Raw genomic sequence first — 21,883 nt, forward strand, 5'->3', positions numbered from 1 at the left:
TTGAAAATTTATATATGACTTTTGACTCAACAGTTAGCCCTTCACATACACGGATTCAACCAGGGTTGAAATCTGCGGGAATCTGAGGTTGGAAAACTGTGGTTGGAAATGTGACATTTCTGTTTTTGATCTGCTGTTGGCTGAATCTGAGGATATAAAATCCATGGATATGGCAGGCTGACTATATTTACTGAAAAAAATCTGTGTATTAGTGGTTCCGCGTAGTTCAAGGGTCAGCTGTACAAAGAACTGTACTAGAATGTTAAAAAGAAGATGTTTCCATGCTAGAAATTTAGATAGAAGAAACTAGGTTCCTTCTCTCAAAGAGCTCAGAGTCCAATAGGTGTGATCAATATTAAAGCAAATAAATTATTGCTGCCAGCCCAGTAGGCGATAACATCAAGTTGAAGATTAAAATTATAAAGAATATGAGTTCTAACATTAGAACTGGGGAGAAGGTGTTCCAGGTAACATAATAATGTGCAAAGTTACAGAGGTATGAAACTACGATGTGGTCGGGGATTATAGAGAATATGATGTGCAGAAGCTGAGTCTAGAGAGTTAACCAGGCCAGAAAATGAAGAGGTTTCTAGGTCAGGTCAAAGTGCTGGGTTTTGCCTTTATAGGCTGAGCTTTCCCCGAGTGTATTCACGCCACTAATGGTACACAGATCAGTCCTGATACACAGACAAGCATGTATTAGTGAAATAGTTACTTATGTATTTTAACATGTGCTGCACAATATACCATTAGAGTATCAATGTTACAATATAATAAATTTATTCATGTTAAATATTCATGTTAAAGAAGTCTATTTAAAGAAAATTTTCAAGTAAATCATAGAATAAATAGGTGGACAAATATGAGATAAATCATGAAAGTAGAGTAGGAGTGGCCAAAGTTTGAGACTCTCCCTCATGTAAACAGGGGAGAGGCAGTGAAGGAGTTTCAGCAGGGTAAGGCATGCTGGCATTGGTATATGATGGCTCTGTCTCATGACCAGGAGGATGGAAACCATTCTGGTGTCCCTGAATTTCATTAAGAGGCTTCCCTAGAGCTGTCCAGGGAAGCAGACTTGTGGGCTGGGACAGAAACTGTGGAGGTTTGATGTGGAGAGACTGAGCAGAGGGAAGAAGTTTGCAGGAGGTAAAAAGCATCTGCACTTGGCAACTGAGGACAGAGGAAGAATGAGGGACCCAGGACAACTCCTTGGTCTTGAAGTTCTAACTGGATTTTGGCCACCAACCACTCCCAAGAGCCCCTGAAATTTATCAAACAGTATAAATTTTGATTAGGTGAGTTCTTCTTTATGTTACAAAGTGGAAATTCTGTCTGATTCTCTGTGAACTGAAGATTTGGAAGTTGTCCAGTTGGTTTTGCTAGCAGGAAAAGTCGGGTTTGGAACTCAAGTATTTGAATGTATAGAAGTATGACCAGATCTTGCCTTCTTTGGTCTGACTATGCCTGAAAACCACCAGCCTCACTTCCTTGATCAGTGCCAGTTCAACACACAACAATCCACTAGGCCAGTTATCCCACAAGGGATAATTCATGAATGAATTAGTAACAGTGGTCTTAAAATCTCCAGACAGCTTTGACCTGTGCTTCTGTTGTTAACCCTCCTTTTTATTTCATTTTCTGCATAAAAATTGAATTTCTATCAACAGAAGAGCATTTGGGGAAAAGAGAGGGGTGCAGGGAGGACTGCATGTTGACTTGAAACATCTTCCCTGCATTTGTAATGCACCTACCTGCCTCTGGCAAAACCACAGCAAGAGGAAGCAAGGGAAGGTTTTCCTGAGTAAAACTTGACAAGAGGTTAAAGAATTGGTAGTGGTGAGACTTAGCACTCATTTTTTTCTCTTTGCACTATACCTTTTCAGGAGTTTCCCCCATGCAGAAGACTTTTAGCGCATATACAAATTAAGTCACAATGTAACATTGTCCAGGGCACTTTCTGGAATCAGCCAAGCAAGCCAAGTCAAGTCTGATGATGGACCACCATTCTTTCTCTAAGTGGAAGCGAACCTTGCCTGCTGTTTCTTAACCTAAACCACACAGCTCCAAACCTCCTTTCTGTCTCTGAGCCCGTGTATCCTCGCTTATGAGCACCAAGCGTCACAAGAATTGTATCAAACAATGCACTCATTCAAGCATTAATGAACTCTGGTCTTTTCCCCCTTTCTCTTAGGTATTTATGGGCCATCGGTAAGAATGTCTGGAAGAGATGGAAGAAAAGGTTTTTTGTATTGGTGCAGGTAACTCTTCAACTCTATTATCAGTATTGAGAGCCATCAGTTTTATGGATTTGATAGGACTAATGAATAGTTTGTAACTGAGGTAAACTTCCCCGAAGCACACAAAGCTCAGGCAGTTAGCTCAGTGAATTCTTATGTATTAACATCCACATAACAGCCATTCAGAGGGCTAGAGAACATTTCCCGATTCCAGAGTGTTCCTTGTGCTCCTCTTCCTATTCTTATAGCACTTTAAAATTAAAAAATAATGCATGCTCATTATTTTTTAACGCCGACAATACAGAATTATATAAGATGAGTAAGAGAAGTAGACTTCCACCTGTCACAGAGGGCCGACCCCAGGGAAAGAGCGAGTATGTGCCTGTTTAGGGAAGTGGGACATCAACATTGTTTTAGAAGAGCCTGCTGTTTCTAAGGCACTAAGATGCGCATGAGAAAATTCCAAATTTAGTTGGACTTTTTACATCTAGTTTATTATTTAGTATGTTTAATATTTAATGACCTGTGGGGAAGCACTCCACTCTTCTTGATGCCTGGGCTTCCGAAGTCTTTTTTTTTTAATTCAGTGAGAGGAGGGGAGGCAGAGAGACAGACCCCTGCATGTGCCCAACCGGGATTCACCTGGCAAGCCCTCTAGGGGGCAGTGCTCTGCCCATCTGGGGCGTTGCTCCATTGCTCAGGAACCAAGCTCTTCTTAGCACCTGAGGTAGAGGCCATGGAGCCATCTTCAGTGCGTGGGGCTAACTTGCTCCAATCGAGCCATGGCTGCAGGAGGGAAAAAGAGAAAGAGAGAGAAGCGAGAGGAAGAGGGGTGGAGAAGCAGATGGGTGCTTTTCCTGTGTGCCCTGACCAGGAATTGAACCTAGGACAGCCATACACCAGGCTGACGCTCTACCACTGAGCCAGCTAGCCAGAGCCTGGACTTCCAATGTCTTAACATACCTCTCACAATTATGTTTACAATTGGGAACATTTATTTCCAGATAGACTTCTTTTTAAAAAACAAAAATAAACTCTTTACGTTGTTCTGCAAATTGTTTTTTTATATTAAAAAAAATTATTGTAGACATTTTTCCATGTTTGCACATATAGTTCTGGCTCTGATACCTGTAAATTTTCTTTCATTTTTTTTCTTATAATGGGAACTTTAAGATTTAGTCTCTTAGCAACTAGAATTGTCCTTTTTTGATAGACTTCTGGCCTTCCCCAACTGGGACTATTATTAACCATGTCGCATGGAACATCTGTGTATCACATACCGATGTAGATGCCAATGTTGATATTAATAATACATTAATAATATATAAATAGTATCTTTGCTCTCTTTTTTTAAAATTATTTTTATGTATTTATTCATTTTAGAGGAGAGAGAGAGAGACAGACAGAGAGAGAGAGAGAGAGAGAGAGAGAGAGAGAGAGAAGGGGGGAGGAGCAGGAAGCTTCAACTCCCATATGTGCTTTGACCGGGCAAGCCCAGGGTTTTGAACCGGCGACCTCAGCATTCCAGGTTGACGCTTTATCCACTGCACCACCACAGGTCAGGCCTCTTTGCTCTCTTGAGTGTTTCTTTAAGAAAAAAATATCCAGAAATAGTAAGGCATCTTTTTGAAAAATCCCTCCCATTGTGTTTGTGTGTGTGGCTGTGGGCAGGGGGTTGTTCATTGTTTGCATTAGGATTTTTCAGTTTACAGGGGAATTTGCCATTGCCTCTTTTTAAATTTGCAGGCTTCACCAGAGCATGAAAACTGTAATTCAATTTGCAGAAAAGTTGATTTATGATGTGCTCTGAAAGACATCACAAAGTGTATCACCTTGTGGTTTAGTGACGAAGGTGTTGATCAGGTTACTATGTTGGCTGTCAGCACTAACTAGTATTTAGATCACTTTCAATACTGACACCTCACCCTGAAGCAACTGCTCCTGAGGCCTTGAAAGTTCCACCAGCTCTGAGCTTCTGAGACTAGACCTACAGATCTGCTCAAGTGTCTGCCTCGAAGACAAAATGCATCTCTCTGGGTGTAAGCAAGTGGTCATCTTTGCTTTCATAATTACTATAGGGTACAACAAAAACTTGAAATAAATTAGCCAAAGGAAAACTTTGCAATTATGTCCAACCCCAAAAATAACCCATGGCCAAGCTATAAAAGACATTTTTGTCCTGACATACATTTCCTCAGACTACCAACTAACTAATATTTATTGAGCATTTTGTGTAGGGCACACTGGCAGGTCACAGAGAAGGACTAGGAGGCCCAGCCTCTCATTTCTTATGCATACCTGTTAGAGTTTTTTATATGCAAACAACAGAAACAAACTCAAGCTAATTAAGATTTTTTAAAGGACTGCTTTGGAAGGCATTTATGGTAGTCCATGGGATTGCTGGAGAACCTGAAGAACCAGTCTTTGTTACAAACAGAACCCAGTTCCAGAAATCCAGTGTAATGAGGTGATCATAAGACAAAATCAGCTCTGACCATTTTCTATCCTCCAGTCTCCACTCAAAAGCCAACTTTGAGAGAGAGAGAGAGAGAGAGAGAATTGGGTTGGTCCAGCTAGGATCACACACACAACTTTTAGCAGGGGCAGGCTGCGGCACTTGGATTAGCAGTCCCACTGGACTTTCTCCTGTGCAAAATCAGGATGCTATTACCAGAAAGAGAAACAGATGCTGGCAGGCAGCACCAGTGGTGCCCTATCTGAAGGGAGCACAGTGTCAATGGAGAGACAAGCTGCACCCAAAGAAGCAGTGCTGAGTTATGGGTGGCTCACCCCTCAGTGCTCTTGCTGGTGCAGCAGACTCTCCTGGACTCACCTGGGAATCTTCCTGGCCTCCCCCAATATTCTACACCCTGCTTCAGGGCTGGACCTGTTTCTGATTCACCTTGGGGTCCTCCCTCTCCCCCCACCCATACACACATACACTTCCCCTAGCGCAGTGTGTGGCTCGGCATTCAGGAGATGTGGTGGGAGAAAGAAGGGTAAGGAAGGGAAGAGGAGAGCCTGGAGAGTGTCAACTGCCAGACGCGGAGGGACAAAAGGCCCTCTCACTGTGCTGCGGAGTCTCACTTCCCATACTATTGCTCCACTGACACATGGATTTAGAAATGATGAAGTACTTGGAGAAGTAGCCGACCTCTTATTTTGGGAGAGATTTTAGGGTAGAGGGAGCATCTTCAGGAAAAAACCAAAAGGAAATGTGCTGAAACTATCAATGAAGCCATTTCTGTATAACACATACTGAACTGAAAAGGTGGAAAAGATTGTTTTAGGCTGCATAACTAGAACACAGATGTTTCAAGACCTTCCCACAGAGCCTTCTCACCAAGAGAAGATGCCAGTCACACAGGAGCTAAAAAGAAAGCTCTGTGCTCACTTTTGAAAATCAGAAAAGGGCACAGCCCATCTGAAGCTCTGAGTCTTTCCTGGAAGGGCATGAGAGAAGAATTTCAGGATTATGAGACATTTCACTCACATGTATTCTTGTTAACCTTGAAGGGCCATGGAGATGCACTGGTCACAACTATATCCCAAATTAAAACTCCAGTTTCAGCCTCAATCAGAGAGATTCTTCCCTTAACAACCAGTGGCTTATAGAGGGGACATGACAGCCCACTATCACAAAGGTAATGCAGGAGCCAGGATGAGAACTCAGGTATTCTGTTTCTTTTCTTGTCCTGTTCATCACAACAATGTCTAAAAGCAATTTTGGTGGCCTACTTAAAAAAATACTGCATTATTTTTGGATTCTTCCCTCTTTTTTCTTCTCTATCAAGTTATCACAGATGCTTTATCAAAGTGATTAAATAAAAGCTCACCCCCTTGGAAACAATTTTGGCCCTGGCCAGTTGGCTCAGTGGTAGAGCATTGGCCCAGCATGTGGAAGTCATGGGTTTGATTCCTAGTCAGAGCACACAGGAGAAGAGACCATCTGCTTCTCCACCTCTCTTCTCTCTTTCTCTTTCTCTCTTTCTTCCTCTCCAGTAGCCATGGCTTGAATGCTTTGAGCAAGTTAGCCCTGGGTGCTGAAGATGGCTCTATGGCCTCCCCTCAGGCACTAAAAATAACTCAGTTGCCAAGCAACAGAGCAGCAGCCCTAGATGGGCAGAACATTGCTGGGTAAAGGGCTTGCCAGGTAGATCCCAGTTGGGGTACATGCAGGAGCCTGTCTGTCTGCCTCCCTGTCTCTCACTTAATTTATTTAAAAAAAAAACCCAATTCTAATATTAATCTAGTTGCAAGAGATAAGTCCAAAGGCACCAATTTGGGCCTAGTTCAGGGGAAGTAACATATCCCAGGATGCTTGAAGGGAAGAATGGCAGTCATGCCGTGATGACCATACCCCAATAGCCACACACAATATTGAATTCAGTCAGGCATATAAATGATTTTTCAGTTTCTTTTTAGCCACCAACCCTTTTCACTGAAATTCAAAATGCAAGTAGAACCAGGTAAATAATTCTGGTCATTTTGGGGGAAAAGAAAGAGATTCCACAAAGCCTGCCTCAAGTCCCCAGGCAGCCCCAGAGGGAGCTCTGGGGGACAATGTGAAACTACCACACAAGAAATATATCTGCCCAAGTGACTCACTGAATGTTTGTTCCTTTGCACCCAGATATTAGGTCTCATGCAGTGTGTTTTAGAGAGAATTTGCAGCACATAATTTACTACATAATTATGCGTTCTGTTAGATTTAACACAAGGAGATTTGTTTTGTTTAAAAATCCTAAGAGAAATACACATCCAATACCAGTCTCCTCAAAATCATCTCCCCTCCTGCCCACCATTCTCTCTCCCTCATTCTCTCTCTCTCTCTCTCTCTTTCACACACACCCACCCACATAGACTCTATATTTTTGTCTATAATGCAGCACTATTAAAAGCCTCCCCAAGTAAATTCTCCCCTCTTTTGGGGGGTATTTTTCTGAAGTGAGAAGCAGGGAGGCAGATACAGACTCCTGCATGCGTCTGACCAGGATCCACACATCATGCCCACCAGGGGGCGATGCTCTGCCCCTTTGGGGCATTTCATTGTTGCAATCGGAGCCATTCTAGTGCCTGACGCGGAGGCCATAGAGCCATCCTCAGCACCCAGGCCAACTTTGCTCCAGTGGAGCCTTGGCTGTGGGAGGGGAAGAGAGAGATAGAGAGGAAGGAGAGGGGGAAGGGTGGAGAAGAAGATGGGCACTTCTCCTGTGTGCCCTGGCCAGGAATCAAACCCAGGACTTCCGCACGCCAGGCCAATGCTCTACGGCTGAGCCAACCAGCCAGGGTCTAAAGTTCCCTTTTAATGCTATCATCTTGGGGGGCCAAAAGGTAGATTGTAAATGGACTTCTGACTATCCAAGGGCAAAGGACATCCTCCAAGAGTGTTGAACCAAAGCAGCAATCCCATCTCTAAGGACCAGGACTAAAATTATTATGGACATGGCTGGAGTCTGCCCCACCAACTGTGAAAGGCATGATGCAGTTGCATCTTGTTTCTGTCCAGAGACTTAAGTGTTCCTACAGGGTAAGCCAGTGTTTACCATGAAGGGGCATTGGGTGGTGTTAAAAATGCAGATCCCACCTGACTGGTGGTGGTACAGAGGATACAGTGTCAACCTGAATGCTGAGGTCCTAGGTTCAAAACCCTGAGGTAACCGGTTTGAGTGGGGGTTGTTGGTTTGAGCATGGGATCCTCAGCAGGATCCCAGGATAGCTGGCTTGAGCAAGGGGTCACTGGCTTGCCTTGACCCCCCCCCCCCAGTCAAAGCACGTATGAGAAGCAATCAATGAACCACTAAAGTGAAGCAACTATGAGTTTATGCTTCTCATCTCTCTCTTCCCTCTGTCTCTCTCTCAAAATTATAAAAAAAAAATGCAGATCCCAAAGCAACATCCAGAAGACTCAAATGCAGTATGTCTAGGATGAGGCCCAGGTATCTGTGTGTTCTACATGCACCAGCAGATACTGATGAAGGTTGTCCAGATACAACCTTTGGAGAAACACTGCCTCAATAGTCATTGTCATTCTTAAAGTAAAGGCTTCCATTCCCTTTAGACCATACCCTCTTAGATTTTATGTTCTCCATGGAGCTAGAGTAGCTAAACTGATGATTATACACAGATGACATGACAAAGCCTCCTCATCCCTATTTCTTGAAATTCCAATATATGCCCTAAGAACATGGCTATTGACTCTAATCCAAGGATTAAAGAGAAATGAATCCTTAGCACCACAAATCAAGAAATTGCTGGGCACACTAATTCAAAACCCCAGGGGATATAATAAGGGCCAACCATATTGTTAGGACTGTTACCAAACCAAGAAAGATAAAGGTTCTAGTTCATTAGAGTTCCACCTTGTGCTCTTCACCCTGAAGTGTAAAGGAAGGAGTGGAAGCCGCCAACTCCTCATCCATCTCACCTCTATCATCTTTTTGTTTTAGAATGTTTTCTTGACCCTGGCCAGGTAGATCAGTTGATTAGAGTGTGGTCTCAACATGCCAAGAAGGTGGGTTTGATCCCTGGTCAGGGCACATACAAGACTCAACCACTGATGGCATGATGGCATGAATAAGTGAATCAACAGATCTGTGTGTGTGTGTGTGTGTGTGTGTGTTTGTGTGTGTGTGTTTTCCTTCCTCTCTCCTAAAAATCTATTTTAAAAATCTAATTATAAAATATTTTTCTTCTATGCCTAAAATTTTTCAAGTTAAAATCAGTTTCTGATTGGTCTTCTGCCAAAGTATTTCTGAGATATTTTCCCCTTTTAACACTGTACAAACTATAATATTCTGTGATTCTTCTAATAATGTTAATTGTTGCTTATATTCATGTGGTCTCTCAGAGTTTACAAAGTGATCATCCACTGGCCTTCACAACCTTTCTGTTCTACAGAGAGAACAAGTCTTATCCCCCTTTTACATTAGAGCAGGCTGAGGTTGAATGACTTGCTCACAGCCCATGGCTTCCCGGCAGCCAGTATGAAACCTAACACCAGTCTTCTGACTCCAAATGCCTTCCATGGTGTAAAGCACTTAGATGGGATTGATACTCAAATCAAAGAGATTTTGTGTATATACAATACAATTTCTAGAATTCACTTGCCTTGTATCAGATACAACCAATGTGGTCCCTAAATCCATATCCTATTTCTGATTCCCTACAGATAACGTAATAGCTAAAAGGAAAAAAAATCTGATTGTTCTAGCTTTCAGAAAAATTATTAAATCTAAATGAGATAAAATATTGTCAAATAATGTAAAATGTCTCGGAAAATACAGCAGCTGTCACCAGGAAACAATATTAAAATAAGTTAACCATGAAAATAAATTGTAAGGCATAAAAGTAGTTGAGTGATATTTAACTCTGAATGAGTATTTTTCACACTCAACTTCACAATTGCCCTGATGAACATTTATATTTATATTCCAGTTGCAAATGACAACCACCCCAATTAGCTTACATTTTAGAAGAGAAAGAATTGACCTAGTTAGTTAATTAAAATATTAATTAAAGAGTCTTCTGGCATGGCTAGGTTCAGGCTCAAACAAAGTCAACAAGACAGTCTCTTTCTCTAGCATCTCTCTCTGTGTAATAGCAAGCTCTCTCTGTGTAATGAACTCTGGCTGGTCAAGGCTTAGAACAGTTTAGCAGCCCCAGAGGAAACAAAGCTTTTCATTCCTAGTAGTTCTAGGAGAGGTCCCTATTGAGCTCTCATTGGCCCGAAGTGGTCATGTGCCGATCCCTGCACCAATCACTGCAGCCAAGGAGATGTGATTCTGATTGGCCAGGCCTCAGCCACATGACCCACCCACCCTTCCTCCAGCTAAAGGCACAATTCGCCCTACATAGACTGTATGGGCTGAAAGTAGAGAAGAGGTTGATGCCCAAAGGAAACTCAGGATTCAGTTATAAGAGGAAAATAAAAGCTCTACATGCAGACGTTAAAAAATGTCCTAGATATTATCATCTCCAGTTAAAAATAATTAAACTGAGTCCCAGCAAAGTTAACTGAACTGTCTGGGGTCACATACTTAGAAAATAACGAATCTAAGAATCAAATCCAGGTCTGCATGGCTCCAAAACTTAGTCTTTCTCTACTCCACCAAGTGGCCTTTGTGTCAGTGTCACTCAAGAGTCTGTGATTCTTCGTACACAAACACATCACAGTAAAAATGGTCCTTGGTCCCAGGAGCTGTGTGCTTCGCACCATATAAATCAGGGGTCCCCAAACTTTTTACACAGGGGGCCAGTTCACTGTCCCTCAGACCGTTGGAGGGCCGGACTATAAAAAAAATTATGAACAAATCCCTATGCACACTGCACATATCTTATTTTAAAGTAAAAAACAAAACAGGAACAAATACAATATTTAAAATAAAGAACAAGTAAATTAAAATCAACAAACTGACCAGTATTTCAATGGGAACTATGCTCCTCTCACTGACCACCAATGAAAGAGGTGCCCCTTCCGGAAGTGCTGCGAGGGCCAGATAAATGGCCTCAGGGGGCCGCATGTGGCCCGCGGGCCGTAGTTTGGGGACCCCTGATGTAAATTTTATCCACCCTCAGATCTTGGCTCAGTTAATCAATGTTCCTCAGGAAAACCTTTCCTGACCACCCAAATAGACCAAATCCCCAAGCTCTTATAGTGCCACAGAGTTCTCTTAATACTTGTCACCACTAGAGTTACACATTTCTGAGATAACAGAATTGATGTCTGCCTTCCTGCAGGACATGAGAGCAGGAACCATATCCAATTTTGTACATCTTCATATTCTCAGCACACACCCAACATACTATATAAGTATTTGCTGAATGAATGAATGAATGAATGAATGAATGAATGAATGAATGAATGAATCTGCCATAAAACAGAAAGAAGTCTTTTTAAAATGTACATATGTGACTTTTGGACAAGGGCTAGTGACCAGATGTCAGTAGAAATGACAGCTGAATCATTCTCAAAGAAGTCTAGTAAAAGCAAGAAAAGGGAATTCAGACAAAATATATTTCGCCAGTTGTATGTTCAAGTAGGTTAGTCTCCATGGGTGCTTGGAGGAAGGGGAGGGAGAGTCAAAGATAAGAAACAACTGATCCTCTTATCTTATAACTAGACTCTAGGTGTTAAATGTAATTGAAACTCAGGCAAACAAAGATAGTTCCTATGTGTTAAGATGTGGTTCTTAAATTTTGGTGTGCATTAAGAAACATTTGAGACACTTATGAACACTAGAGTTTCCTGAGCTCCACCCAGACCCAAGATTGTTTCAGTTGGTCTGACTTAAAGAAGCTGAGTATTTATGAGCTACCCCCACTAGATCCACACACGCTAAGGAATGTGGCCTCACTGGACTCTTTACAAAACACTATCGCAAACCATTTCTTAGTGTAAATAAGTAGTTGAAAATGAGCTAAGGGTTTCCCTGTGTATCTGAGGTTCAGTCACCTTTGAAACAACAGCTGGAAGGTTGTATCCTCAGAAGTCCCAACAGCCAATACCATAATTCCATGAAAAAGTGCATAGCAGCTGAAAATCCCAAAGATGTGAAAATTGTAGTCCTTTCCTGCCTTCCCTCCAGAGTGCATTTTCAGATGCCTGCTGGTGATCTGAGATCGCTAGATCTTTTATGTTTTCTCTTGTTCTCAGGCTGGGCTGGCAGACTCTCTGACTTGTAACGTGTGGTCCAGGCTTCTCTATGTTGTTATCTCACAGTGCTCACTACATCATTAATTTTTCTCAAAGCACAGTTTAAGTAGAATCCTACCATGACAAAAATACACGTGCATTTCATTAAAAATAGCTTTCATTTATGTCTTGTAGATGCTTTAAAAAAAAATCAAGAAGCTGCCAAACCTCTGCTATTCTGTCACCCTTAAGCTCTCTAGTAAAACTGAGGTTCCCCCAAAATTCGAAATAAATAGAAATATTGAAAGAGAAATCATTCCTTCCCCTTTCTTTATCTCCTAAAGTTGCCAAATCCCAAATTAAAATGGTCCTAATCACCAGCTCAAGTTTATTTCAGTCCAGATTTTGTCAGGAACAACTTCAACAATATTACCAGAAGAGGGCAGTAGCGTACAGTGTTCCAAGAAGCAAGCTTCTGAAACAAGAGGAAAAAATCAAGAGTCCAGAGCTGTAGTAATAGTAAATGCATGATCTTGAAATACAGTATCACCTTTCTGCTGTGATTTTTTTCTGATCTCAAGGGAGTGTCTGCAACTCTCTATTTGTTTGGCTAATCATCACATTAGCAAACGGTATCATCTCATGTTGCCAGAGATAGGTAAAAATCACAGTCCAGCCTTTCCAACTGTGTCTGTAATTACAATTATGTCACTGGGGATCAGTTATCTATAGCAGTGGTCCCCAACCTTTTTTGGGCCACGGACTGGTTTAATGTCAGAAAATATTTTCACGGACTGGCCTTTAGGGTTGGACGAATAAATGTATTATGTGACTGAGACAAGCGTCAAGAGTGAGTCTTAGACGAATGTAACAGAGGGAATCTGGTCATTTTTAAAAAATAAAACATCATTCAGACTTAAATATAAATAAAATGGAAATAATGTAAGTTATTTATTCTCTCTCTGCGGAGCAGTACCAAATGGCCAGTAATGGGTTAAAAGAACACGGCTCTGTGCTTGGAGTAATATATGTAAATTTGTGAGAAAAAAATACCTCCTTATTTGATTATACATGCTCAAAATTTTAGAAACAATTAGACTCAGTTAGTGAATACCCACTGTGTGGTGAATTTGCTTATGGAAAGGGGAATAAAACCAAGATGAAGGACTCCCTAGACCAGCCTTCAAAGGATTTGTCATCTGGAAGGCAAGTACACCACTCAGGTCTGTTCGAATGCTAGTGCCGAATGCCAGGAAACCACTTATGTAAGTGTATAAGGAGTGTTTTCTGTATGAGGATCACACGCTGTATAAAGCCCTTTGCTGCTCAGTCAATCCTCTAGCAACATTAAGACCAGGAAAAATACAGATGAGGGTTCTGAGAGCATATAGGTAACAACTCTCAAAGCTGGGATGGGGCGCAGGCCTGTGTGACCACCAAGTTTGCATCTTAAACCTCATTTTTAAAAGAAGAGATGCTGTTGGCTGTTCTGCTTATTACAAAGTGCGATGTATGTCCTCTGATGGAAATACTCTTAGTGATCTCTTTCCCTGGAAGCCCGTCAGGCTTCCAGCATAAGGAACAGGTTCTGCAAACTAGACGCATTGTAGGGAAACACTGTCGTGCAGAAGGTTTTCACCAGTGACCACCAGAGGGCAGCAGCAGACAAACCAACCAGCACAACGTTCTCTGGTGGTTTATCTCCCTTTATCTCTCCACTGGGGCCTTCAGACCTCCTGTGCAGGAGATGTGTGCAGAGGTTGAGAATGCCCATTTCTTATCGCCAGTTAAAAATTAAAATGTTCTAAAAAGACAACCTTTGCCATGGAGAAGGAGGCTAAGACTGTCCCCAGCAGGGATCAAAGTTCACTTAGAAAATGTCTCTTTTAATAAAGGGAACTAAGAGAGGAGGTATATGGCCTTCGCCAAGACAGTTGACATTCATGGTTGGTGAATATGCCTATGAGCTTTTAGTCCAAAACTGGAAGGCTGCTCGCTCCCTTACAGTCTCCTCGCAGAGGAGCTAGAGCAGAAATGCTAAGTGTCCACGCTGGGTCTGGATGTACTGTGGCCACAGGTCCTGAAGGCCAGCCTGCAGCCCAGAGCGCCACCCAGAACTGGCATGCCTGCCTGTGTTGTTGTTGAAGGCTGAGCCAGGGACAGCAGCTCTGCTGTTGGGGTGAGGATGGTTCTCCATGACTAGCACCTAGCAGTCCAGGACTCATTGCATATGACAGTGTGTTATTCCTGCATTTGTCTGAGACAAAGACTTTTCACAGGAACGGGAAAGCACTCCTTCGCTGAAAAGAGGACAAGGTGGGGATGAATTGTACAGCTTGATGCAGAGAATTGGCCTGCAGAAAAGGAAATGCTAAAAAACAATATTTAAAAGCTGGGAAATAAATAAACAAAAGTGTAGTCCCTAACTTCTGACTAAAAGGTTATGTCTGAGCTTAGCAGTCTCAGCTTGGGCCACTGTCAGTTCCCACTCTTCAATGAGGTTTGACCTACACAAATTACAATTCCATGTGGCTTATCCCAATTAAAATAACAGCAATAATGATCATAGCAAACTATGATCAAGCAGTTACTAAGCATCAGAAAATGAGTATAAGCTCATTCCACATGTGGACTCATTTGGTGCTCAAACTGAGTGAGTGAGAAGGTAGATTCTCAGATTATACACAGGATATAGATGAAGTAACACAGGGCCAGAGAGGCTAAATCATTTGTTCCATATCACACAGCCAGGAGGTAACAAAACTCAGTTTGAACCCAGCTCCTGGGCACAGGCCCTCAGGGGAAAGGATGTGCTTAAGAGTGAGGGTTTCTTCTGGGGAGATGGGCTCTAGGGACCAGAACTCACCACCTGTGCTTTCCTTCCCAGGTCAGTCAGTACACCTTTGCCATGTGTAGTTACCGGGAGAAGAAAGCAGAGCCTCAGGAACTCCTGCAACTGGACGGCTACACTGTGGATTACACGGACCCTCAGCCAGGTACCCACCCGCCATGAGCCACAGAGCTCTCCCTCCCCAGATCAATGGCCAGGTAATAACTGGGAGGCATTTACTTCATGCTAGGCTTTAACTAAGCTGTGTTCCCAGGGTTCCCCAGTGGTCAGAACAGCCACAACCCCTACCTCATCTTAGTTGAGTCAATGATACCCCAACCAAGAACTTTGATTTTATCAGGGAATCCATGTAAAAGCAAAAAGACACATGTAAAAACATGAAATATTTTTTTACATAGCTGTGCTCATATCATATATGTGCTCCACCCTAGAATGCTAAAAGAAACTCCTGAAAAGTAAGTCCTACATGAACACCAAAGACTCTGTGTGTGTGTGTGTTGTGGTTTTACACAAGTGATACATATTGTGCCTGTGTCCAAGTATGCCTGTCCTGTGCCTCCATGTCTGCTATCTACAATTCAAGGTTAGGTTAGCTGATGGCACTTGGAAAGACAGCCATCCCTAAATGTCTTTTTTCCTAAGAAGACACCAAGCCACAAGCACAGACACCCGAGCTCCTACACTGTGTAACTACGAGAACCACACAAATGGTAGTATTTCTCATAAGTTCTACATCCTGCCCCTCACACCTTCTCCCCCCTCCCATTTTATCTTCTTCCCAGAAAAAAATGAATAGAAATCAGCCTCAGAGAACCTTCAAAATGAGGGGTGTGTGTGAAATCATTTCAGCATATTAATGAACAACAAGCACCAACAGCCCTCTCCCAGAGAAGTTTATTTTTATGCCAAATCTGCACAAGGGAAGCATTTCCAACCATACTGCATTATTTGGCCCAAAACCTTTTTTTCTACTTCCATATTGCTCTTCCACATGCAACAAAATACACATAAAAGAAAAACAGAGTTTGAGAGAAGATGCGGTGTTAACCTGAGGGTGTGGCAAGGAAAGCAGTAGGCCCGGCCCACTGAAGGGCATTAGCACCTTCCAGATCCCAGCCCCACTGACTCGGACCGCCCCATGCCTGAGGAGTAATTAGCATCCTGCCAGAGTGTGATACAGAGCTGACCACGAAAGCCGGGAATGAAAGGCTCTGTCTGAAAACCCTTCAGAACAAATAGAACCTATGAGTTTGAAACAATTTCATGCAGCATCTCCTTGAAAGAATATGGCTGCAGCATTAGGAAGCCAACCCTCAGGGTCTTCTGTGATGGTTTGCCATTTCCTCAAGCCACTGAGTTTCCTTCAGAGAAAGGGACTCCATCTTTCCAAAGACCTGCAGGTTCAAGTGGGAGGCTAAAGAGCCGGTGTGCGAGGGAAAACAATCACATTGTCTGATGGTAAATCTATTAAACCCAGTCCCCAACTCCTCTCCTCTGCATGATTGCACTTCACCCTCAATGCCTTCCTACCCAGAAAGCAGACAGGACCAGGATATCCTCCTGTTCTGCCAGGGAGGAAACTAAGCTGGGACTCAGGGTCCAGCCGTGCCACCCATTGGCACTGGCAGTAAGCTATAGTTGTTTTATCTCATGAAAGTGGAGAGGGGAGAAAGCTGTTCTATCTATAAGCAGAAGGAATGTGCACATATATTATAAAAGCTTCTCTTCTCTTTTTTATCACATTGATCCCATGGGATATAATTTATAAATTTCTTCACCAAAGACATAAGTGAAAAGTAAGTTGATTATGTTCTTGAGAATAATAAGCAGCTTCTTCTCTTTCTGTGTGCCAACTCCTATTTGTTTTCAAAGTAACGTTTGATTGGCAATGAGATTTAAATACTCCCAATTGTGGGCCCTGGCCGGTTGGCTCAATGGTAGAGCGTCGGCCTGGTGTGCAGAAGTCCCAGGTTTGATTCCTGGCCAGGGCACACAGGAGAAGCGCCCATTTGCTTCTCCACCCCTCCCCCTCTCCTTCCTCTCTGTGTCTCTCTTCCCCTCCCGCTGCCAAGGCTCCATTGGAGCAAAGATGTCCCAGGCGCTGGGAATGGCTCCTTGGCCTCTGCCCCAGGCGCTAGAGTGGCTCTGGTCGTGACAGAGCGATGCCCCGGAGGGGCAGAGCATCGCCCCTGGTGGGCGTGCCGGGTGGATCCCGGTTGGGTGCATGCGGGAGTCTGTCTGACTGCGTCCCCATTTCCAGCTTCAGAAAGATACAAAAAATAAATAAATAAATACTCCCAATTGTCATAAGAAAAGTCTAACTCAGAATTTTTCCAAATTGCTTATTAAAAATAGAAATTCCTAGGCCCCTAACCTACCATATGAACCAGAGTCAGAGGGCAGAATCCTCCTATTTCAATAAGCCCCAGAGGGTATTCTAATGCACAGTACATTCTGCCACCTAGAGAGGGTGGAGTGCAATGTAGCCAATGTCGCAAAGAAGTGAAAAGTCTTCCCAGCCTCCCCCAAGGGTGAGTGTGCAAAAGGAGAAACCCTCTGGGTCTCTCTGTCCCCCTCCTCCTCTTGGCTTTATCCAGGTTGTCAGCAGCAGAGGTGTTTATGAGGTAGGTTAGCCTTGTCACTGCGCATGTCCTTGCCTTTGTCCCAGCCTGGGACCCAGTGGCTGCCCAGACACAAGCATTAGCACTAAACTAACTTAACCTATTTAGAGTCCTTCAAATACAAATTTGGGGAGTTGGTAAATAACTGATGTAAGTTTTGCATACAAGCTACTCATAGTAAGCTAAAGAGGGCAAGGCTCCGCTTTACTCTTCCCTGGGTGTGGTTCGAACAACATGTGGCAGTCTCTCGATTCCTGTTAGAATAAGTGATGATGTTTTCAAAGAAAGGGATATTCATTTGAAATAATTCAGTGGCCCGGTTTAAATGACTAAATTAAATCCTCAACAACTTTACCATTATAAATGGGTTACGTCCATGTGCCTTATTGGCCGGTCTCTCCCTGAGGAGTGGGCTAGCCTTCCTTGCCTGGTCTGCCTCCGTTTGTCCCCAGACCTGTGCTCTTGTTCCTGACAAGACGAATCCTGTGGGGATGCCCAGTGGAGAGCCAGGCGCTGTCACACACTGCAGGTTCAGTCTCGGGAATTGCTGCGTGGTCTGAGACCGCGCCTCGACGCACATGCCAGCGTGCCTTTGCTTTCTTCTCCCTCGGGTTTCTGTCTCCCAGGGCTCTGCCCTCCCCTTGCTCTTGCTGCTGTGTGTCCTTGCCTCCCTTGCTTTCTGGAAAAGCTCTGCTGCTCTCCGCTGCTGTCACTGTCGTTGCTTCTGCTGCTTTAGAGGGCTCCTTTTCCGGCTGCCCCCGTCAGTCCTCTGCGGTTGTTACTAACTGACCCTCACAGGCCCGCCACGTGTCCGGCCCCAGGGCCCCAGCTGAGCAGCGAGCTGCACAGCGGCTGCTGTCGTCAGCTTGGAAGTCAAGCAGCCAGGGTTAGACTCACCCTTGATGGTCCCAGCCCCACTGTGGTTGTGGGCTAGTTATTGCCTTTTCTGTGACTCAGTTTCCTCACTTACAAATGGGAATGATAGTAGTTATCTCAGAAGGCTGTTAGGAGGATTAAAAAAAGTCTGAAACTTTTAGCATCTTTCTCTCTCTACCTCTCCACTTTGAGGCAACCCCATGAACTGACTTTCTGACAGTCGTTGCAGGCCCTGGAGCAGCAGGGGGACAAGGAAAGTCCTACCAGTTGTGTCTAGCTGGCATTCACTGACTGCAGCAGAGTAGCTTATCTCTTGTCCTAGCTGGATAGCTCCATTGGTTAGAGCGTTGTCCCGGACTGCAGAGGTTGAGGGTTCGATCCCTGGTCAGGGCACATACAGGCATGAATTGCTGCTCCTGTCTCTCTCTCTCCCTTCCATTCTTTCTAAAGTCAATAAAAATAGATAAACGAATAAACAAACAAATAAATGTAACAAAAAAAGTAGCTCACCCCGGAGGTCATTATGGGCCTGAACGGCAGGTCGGTCCTCTTGCTTTTAGCTCCTTCTCACTCACATCTCAGGGCTCTGTCATTCCTCAGAGCTCCTCTTCTTTCTTCTGCCCCTCCAGAATCTTCCTTCTTATCCTGCCATTCATTCGCTTCATCAGATTTTTCTCAGCTTGCTAACTGGACATCATCCTACCCAATGAACACACTTTAAACCCTTTTAAAAATTAGGAAAAATATTTCCTCATAATTATAACCACCCAGAATCCTTAATTAAAATTACTGTACCACTAGACCTTGCATATAAAGAAGTACCACTTATTGTTTTAGAATCCCTAGAAATTCTAAGTGCAAAACTATGAGTGCATACCCACTCTCATGGAATAGACAGATACCTGAGTTAACAGTATCCACAAGACAGCAAAGTCTTCATGTCACCTTCTTCAATACCAGATGTCAAGCATATTTGTGACTGGGTATTGATGGAAATTTGGGGTGGCTAATCACTCCAATTGTTCTGTCAATTTTAACTGATAATGGGGTGCAATGGTAATGAATTTGATGAAGATATGAAGCTTTATATCTAGTGAGAGGGTTCTCAGTAACCCCCAAATACCAGTTTTTGGAATATGTTAACAGACATGGTATAACTTTGGCCTGAGTTTCTACATGCCTTTTTCTAAATTTTAACCTTGAGAACTATCCATGCATAAAGATGAGTCTATAGAGCATTCATTCATTCAAGAAGTATTTGTTGAGCCCCTACTATACACCATACATTATGTTAGGTACCAACAGTTAACAAAACAGACAAAACCTGTCCTTCTAAAGTAAAGTAAATTCTATAGCATGTAAGATGATAAGAACTGTGGAGGAGACTGCAGCAAGGTAAGAGAGAGGAGTAATAAGGGTTAGAGGTCAGGGAAGGCTTATAAAAGAATGAGATATTTGAACAAAGACTTGAAGGAAGAGACAGTGTGAATCATACAGATATCTAGAACAAGACTGATCTAGGCACAGGAAACAGCAAGTAGAAAGGTCCTGAGGTGAGAACATACCTGGAGTGTTCAAGAAACTGTAAGAGGCTAGCGTGGCCACCATGAATGCTTACATGTGCATGTGAGAGAGGGAGCAAGAAATGAGGGAGGAGTAGCAGAGGATCAATTCACATGGGCCTCACAGGGCTTGTCAGGACCTGAACTTTCCTGAACGAAGTGTGGTCACCAGCAGGTTTTGAGCAGAGCAGGACACGACCTGACTCTTGCACTGAAATGATGGTGCTGCTGCCATGTTGAGACTTGACCACAGAGAGTGAGGATGAAGGCAGACAGATCAGATAGGAGGCTCTGAAGTAATCCAGACGAGAGGTGAGCATGGCAAGGCTTGGGGTGGCAGCACTGGGGGTGGAAGATGGGACCAAGCTCAGGTATAACATCCTGATGAGAATTCCACTGGAAGTGGGTAGTGAGAGAAAGTGAGAAGTCCAAAGCAAGGCTGTGGGCTTGAGCAACTAGAGGGTGAGCTCAGCTTTACCAAAGGGGAGAGGAGCTGGGGAGAAAGACAAGAAGTTCAGTGTTGGATACAATAAATGTGGGATGTCTATTAGATATCCATGTGGAGAAGTCAAGAAACCCATTAGATATTCAGACCTGCAATTCAAAGGGAGACAGCCAGGATGGAGACGGACATGTAGGGGTCACAAGCACATTTGTGGTGTGTAAGAGTGGATGTTGTCAATGGCAGAAAGGTGTAGGTAAAGAAGAGAAGAAGTCCAGAAACAGAACTCCAGGATGCTCCAACATTGAAAGGGCAGGAGGAGGAGGAGCCTCCAAACAGGACTGAGGAGCGGCAGCCAGGGAGGGAGGAAGACATCAAGGGACCTGGAGCCAACTGAGGAAAGCATTTCAAAGAGCGTAGATTGTCAAAGTTTGCAAATAGGTAGACGGATCAAATAACATGAGGACTTCAAACTGATCATTGGATTCAGCAATGTGGAAGTCACTGGGAACCTTGACAAGTTTTGGTGGGGCAGCTGCCTGATTGGAGAGTCTTTAAGGCGGAATAGAAGGAGAGAGACCCTTGGTACTCTGAGGGTGGTCCTCGTACACCATCTGTATGGTCTGGGAGCTTGTTTGAAATGCGGACTCGCAGACTCTAGCCCAAACCTCCTGATCGGAAGCTCCCAGGAGATGTGCATGTGCACTAACAACTGAGCAGCCCTGGCAGGGAGTCCGGCTTTGTAAAGAGAAGGAAGAGCTGGGGATCAGGAAATGTTTTTGTTGTTTGTTTTTAAACAATAAGAAAAATAATAGCATATTTATAGCAGATGTTTACCTATCCAGTGGACAGCCTGCTTGACAGTTCTGTCCCCAGCAAGACAAAGACAGAGACAAGAGCCAGGCTCAAAACGGCCTCTTTGCCATCAGGGCTCCATCCTGGCTGAGCGAGTGTCAGATTTCCCACTAGAGTTAGATAAATGCTCCTCCCCTCTCCGGCCCAGAGGAAATCAGGAGGACTCCCCTTTCTCTGGACTCAGTCCTGCCAAGGGCATTGCAGCTCAACTTAGCAGCTTTTATTCACTTTTTGTCCAGGTTTGGAGGGAGGCCGAGCCTTCTTCAATGCAGTCAAAGAGGGAGACACCGTGATATTCGCGAGTGATGACGAGCAAGACCGCATCCTGTGGGTCCAAGCCATGTACCGGGCCACTGGGCAGTCCCACAAGCCCGTGCCCCCGACCCAAGTCCAGAAGCTCAACGCCAAGGGAGGGACTGTGCCTCAGCTGGATGCCCCCATCTCCCAATTTTGTAAGTAAATATGACATTTGTTCAAAATAGTTCTGTAGAGTCAATCTTCCAAAGCTGAGTCAGAAAAACCTAGTTGCTTTAATAATAAAGATCCATAAAATCATGCAAATACAGCAGGAAAAGCTGGGACAAAAATGTTAGATGAAAAGAATTTTAAAGTGCAATACTTGACACTTTAAGGAATACACAAAGGGAAATATAGTTTCAGTGGATTTTTATCTCTTGGATATTCACAACCAAACATGCATTTGTTTGAGTCCTTCAAAAATAGTAGATTATATATGTCCTTGTTTCATTTCTTCCTATTAAAATAAGGATTGACTTAAAAAAAAAGATTCTGCAGCTTAGAACCA

General features: G+C 43.6%; 1 protein-coding gene across 20 annotated transcripts in view; it reads left to right on the top strand.

Annotated features, from left to right (window-relative positions):
• Nucleotides 1-21,883, top strand: part of CADPS (calcium dependent secretion activator) — a 589,311-nt gene that overhangs the window by 400,294 nt on the left and 167,134 nt on the right. For all 20 annotated transcript variants that reach the window (XM_066244444.1, XM_066244445.1, XM_066244440.1 and 17 more), the window contains exons 9-11: nt 2,192-2,258; nt 14,759-14,867; nt 21,318-21,530. In XM_066244444.1, the coding sequence (XP_066100541.1) occupies nt 2,192-2,258; nt 14,759-14,867; nt 21,318-21,530 (389 nt within the window). The remainder of the gene's footprint in view (nt 1-2,191; nt 2,259-14,758; nt 14,868-21,317; nt 21,531-21,883) is intronic.

The sequence above is a fragment of the Saccopteryx bilineata genome, chromosome 10, assembly GCF_036850765.1.
Source record: "Saccopteryx bilineata isolate mSacBil1 chromosome 10, mSacBil1_pri_phased_curated, whole genome shotgun sequence".
Taxonomy (NCBI): domain Eukaryota; kingdom Metazoa; phylum Chordata; class Mammalia; order Chiroptera; family Emballonuridae; genus Saccopteryx; species Saccopteryx bilineata.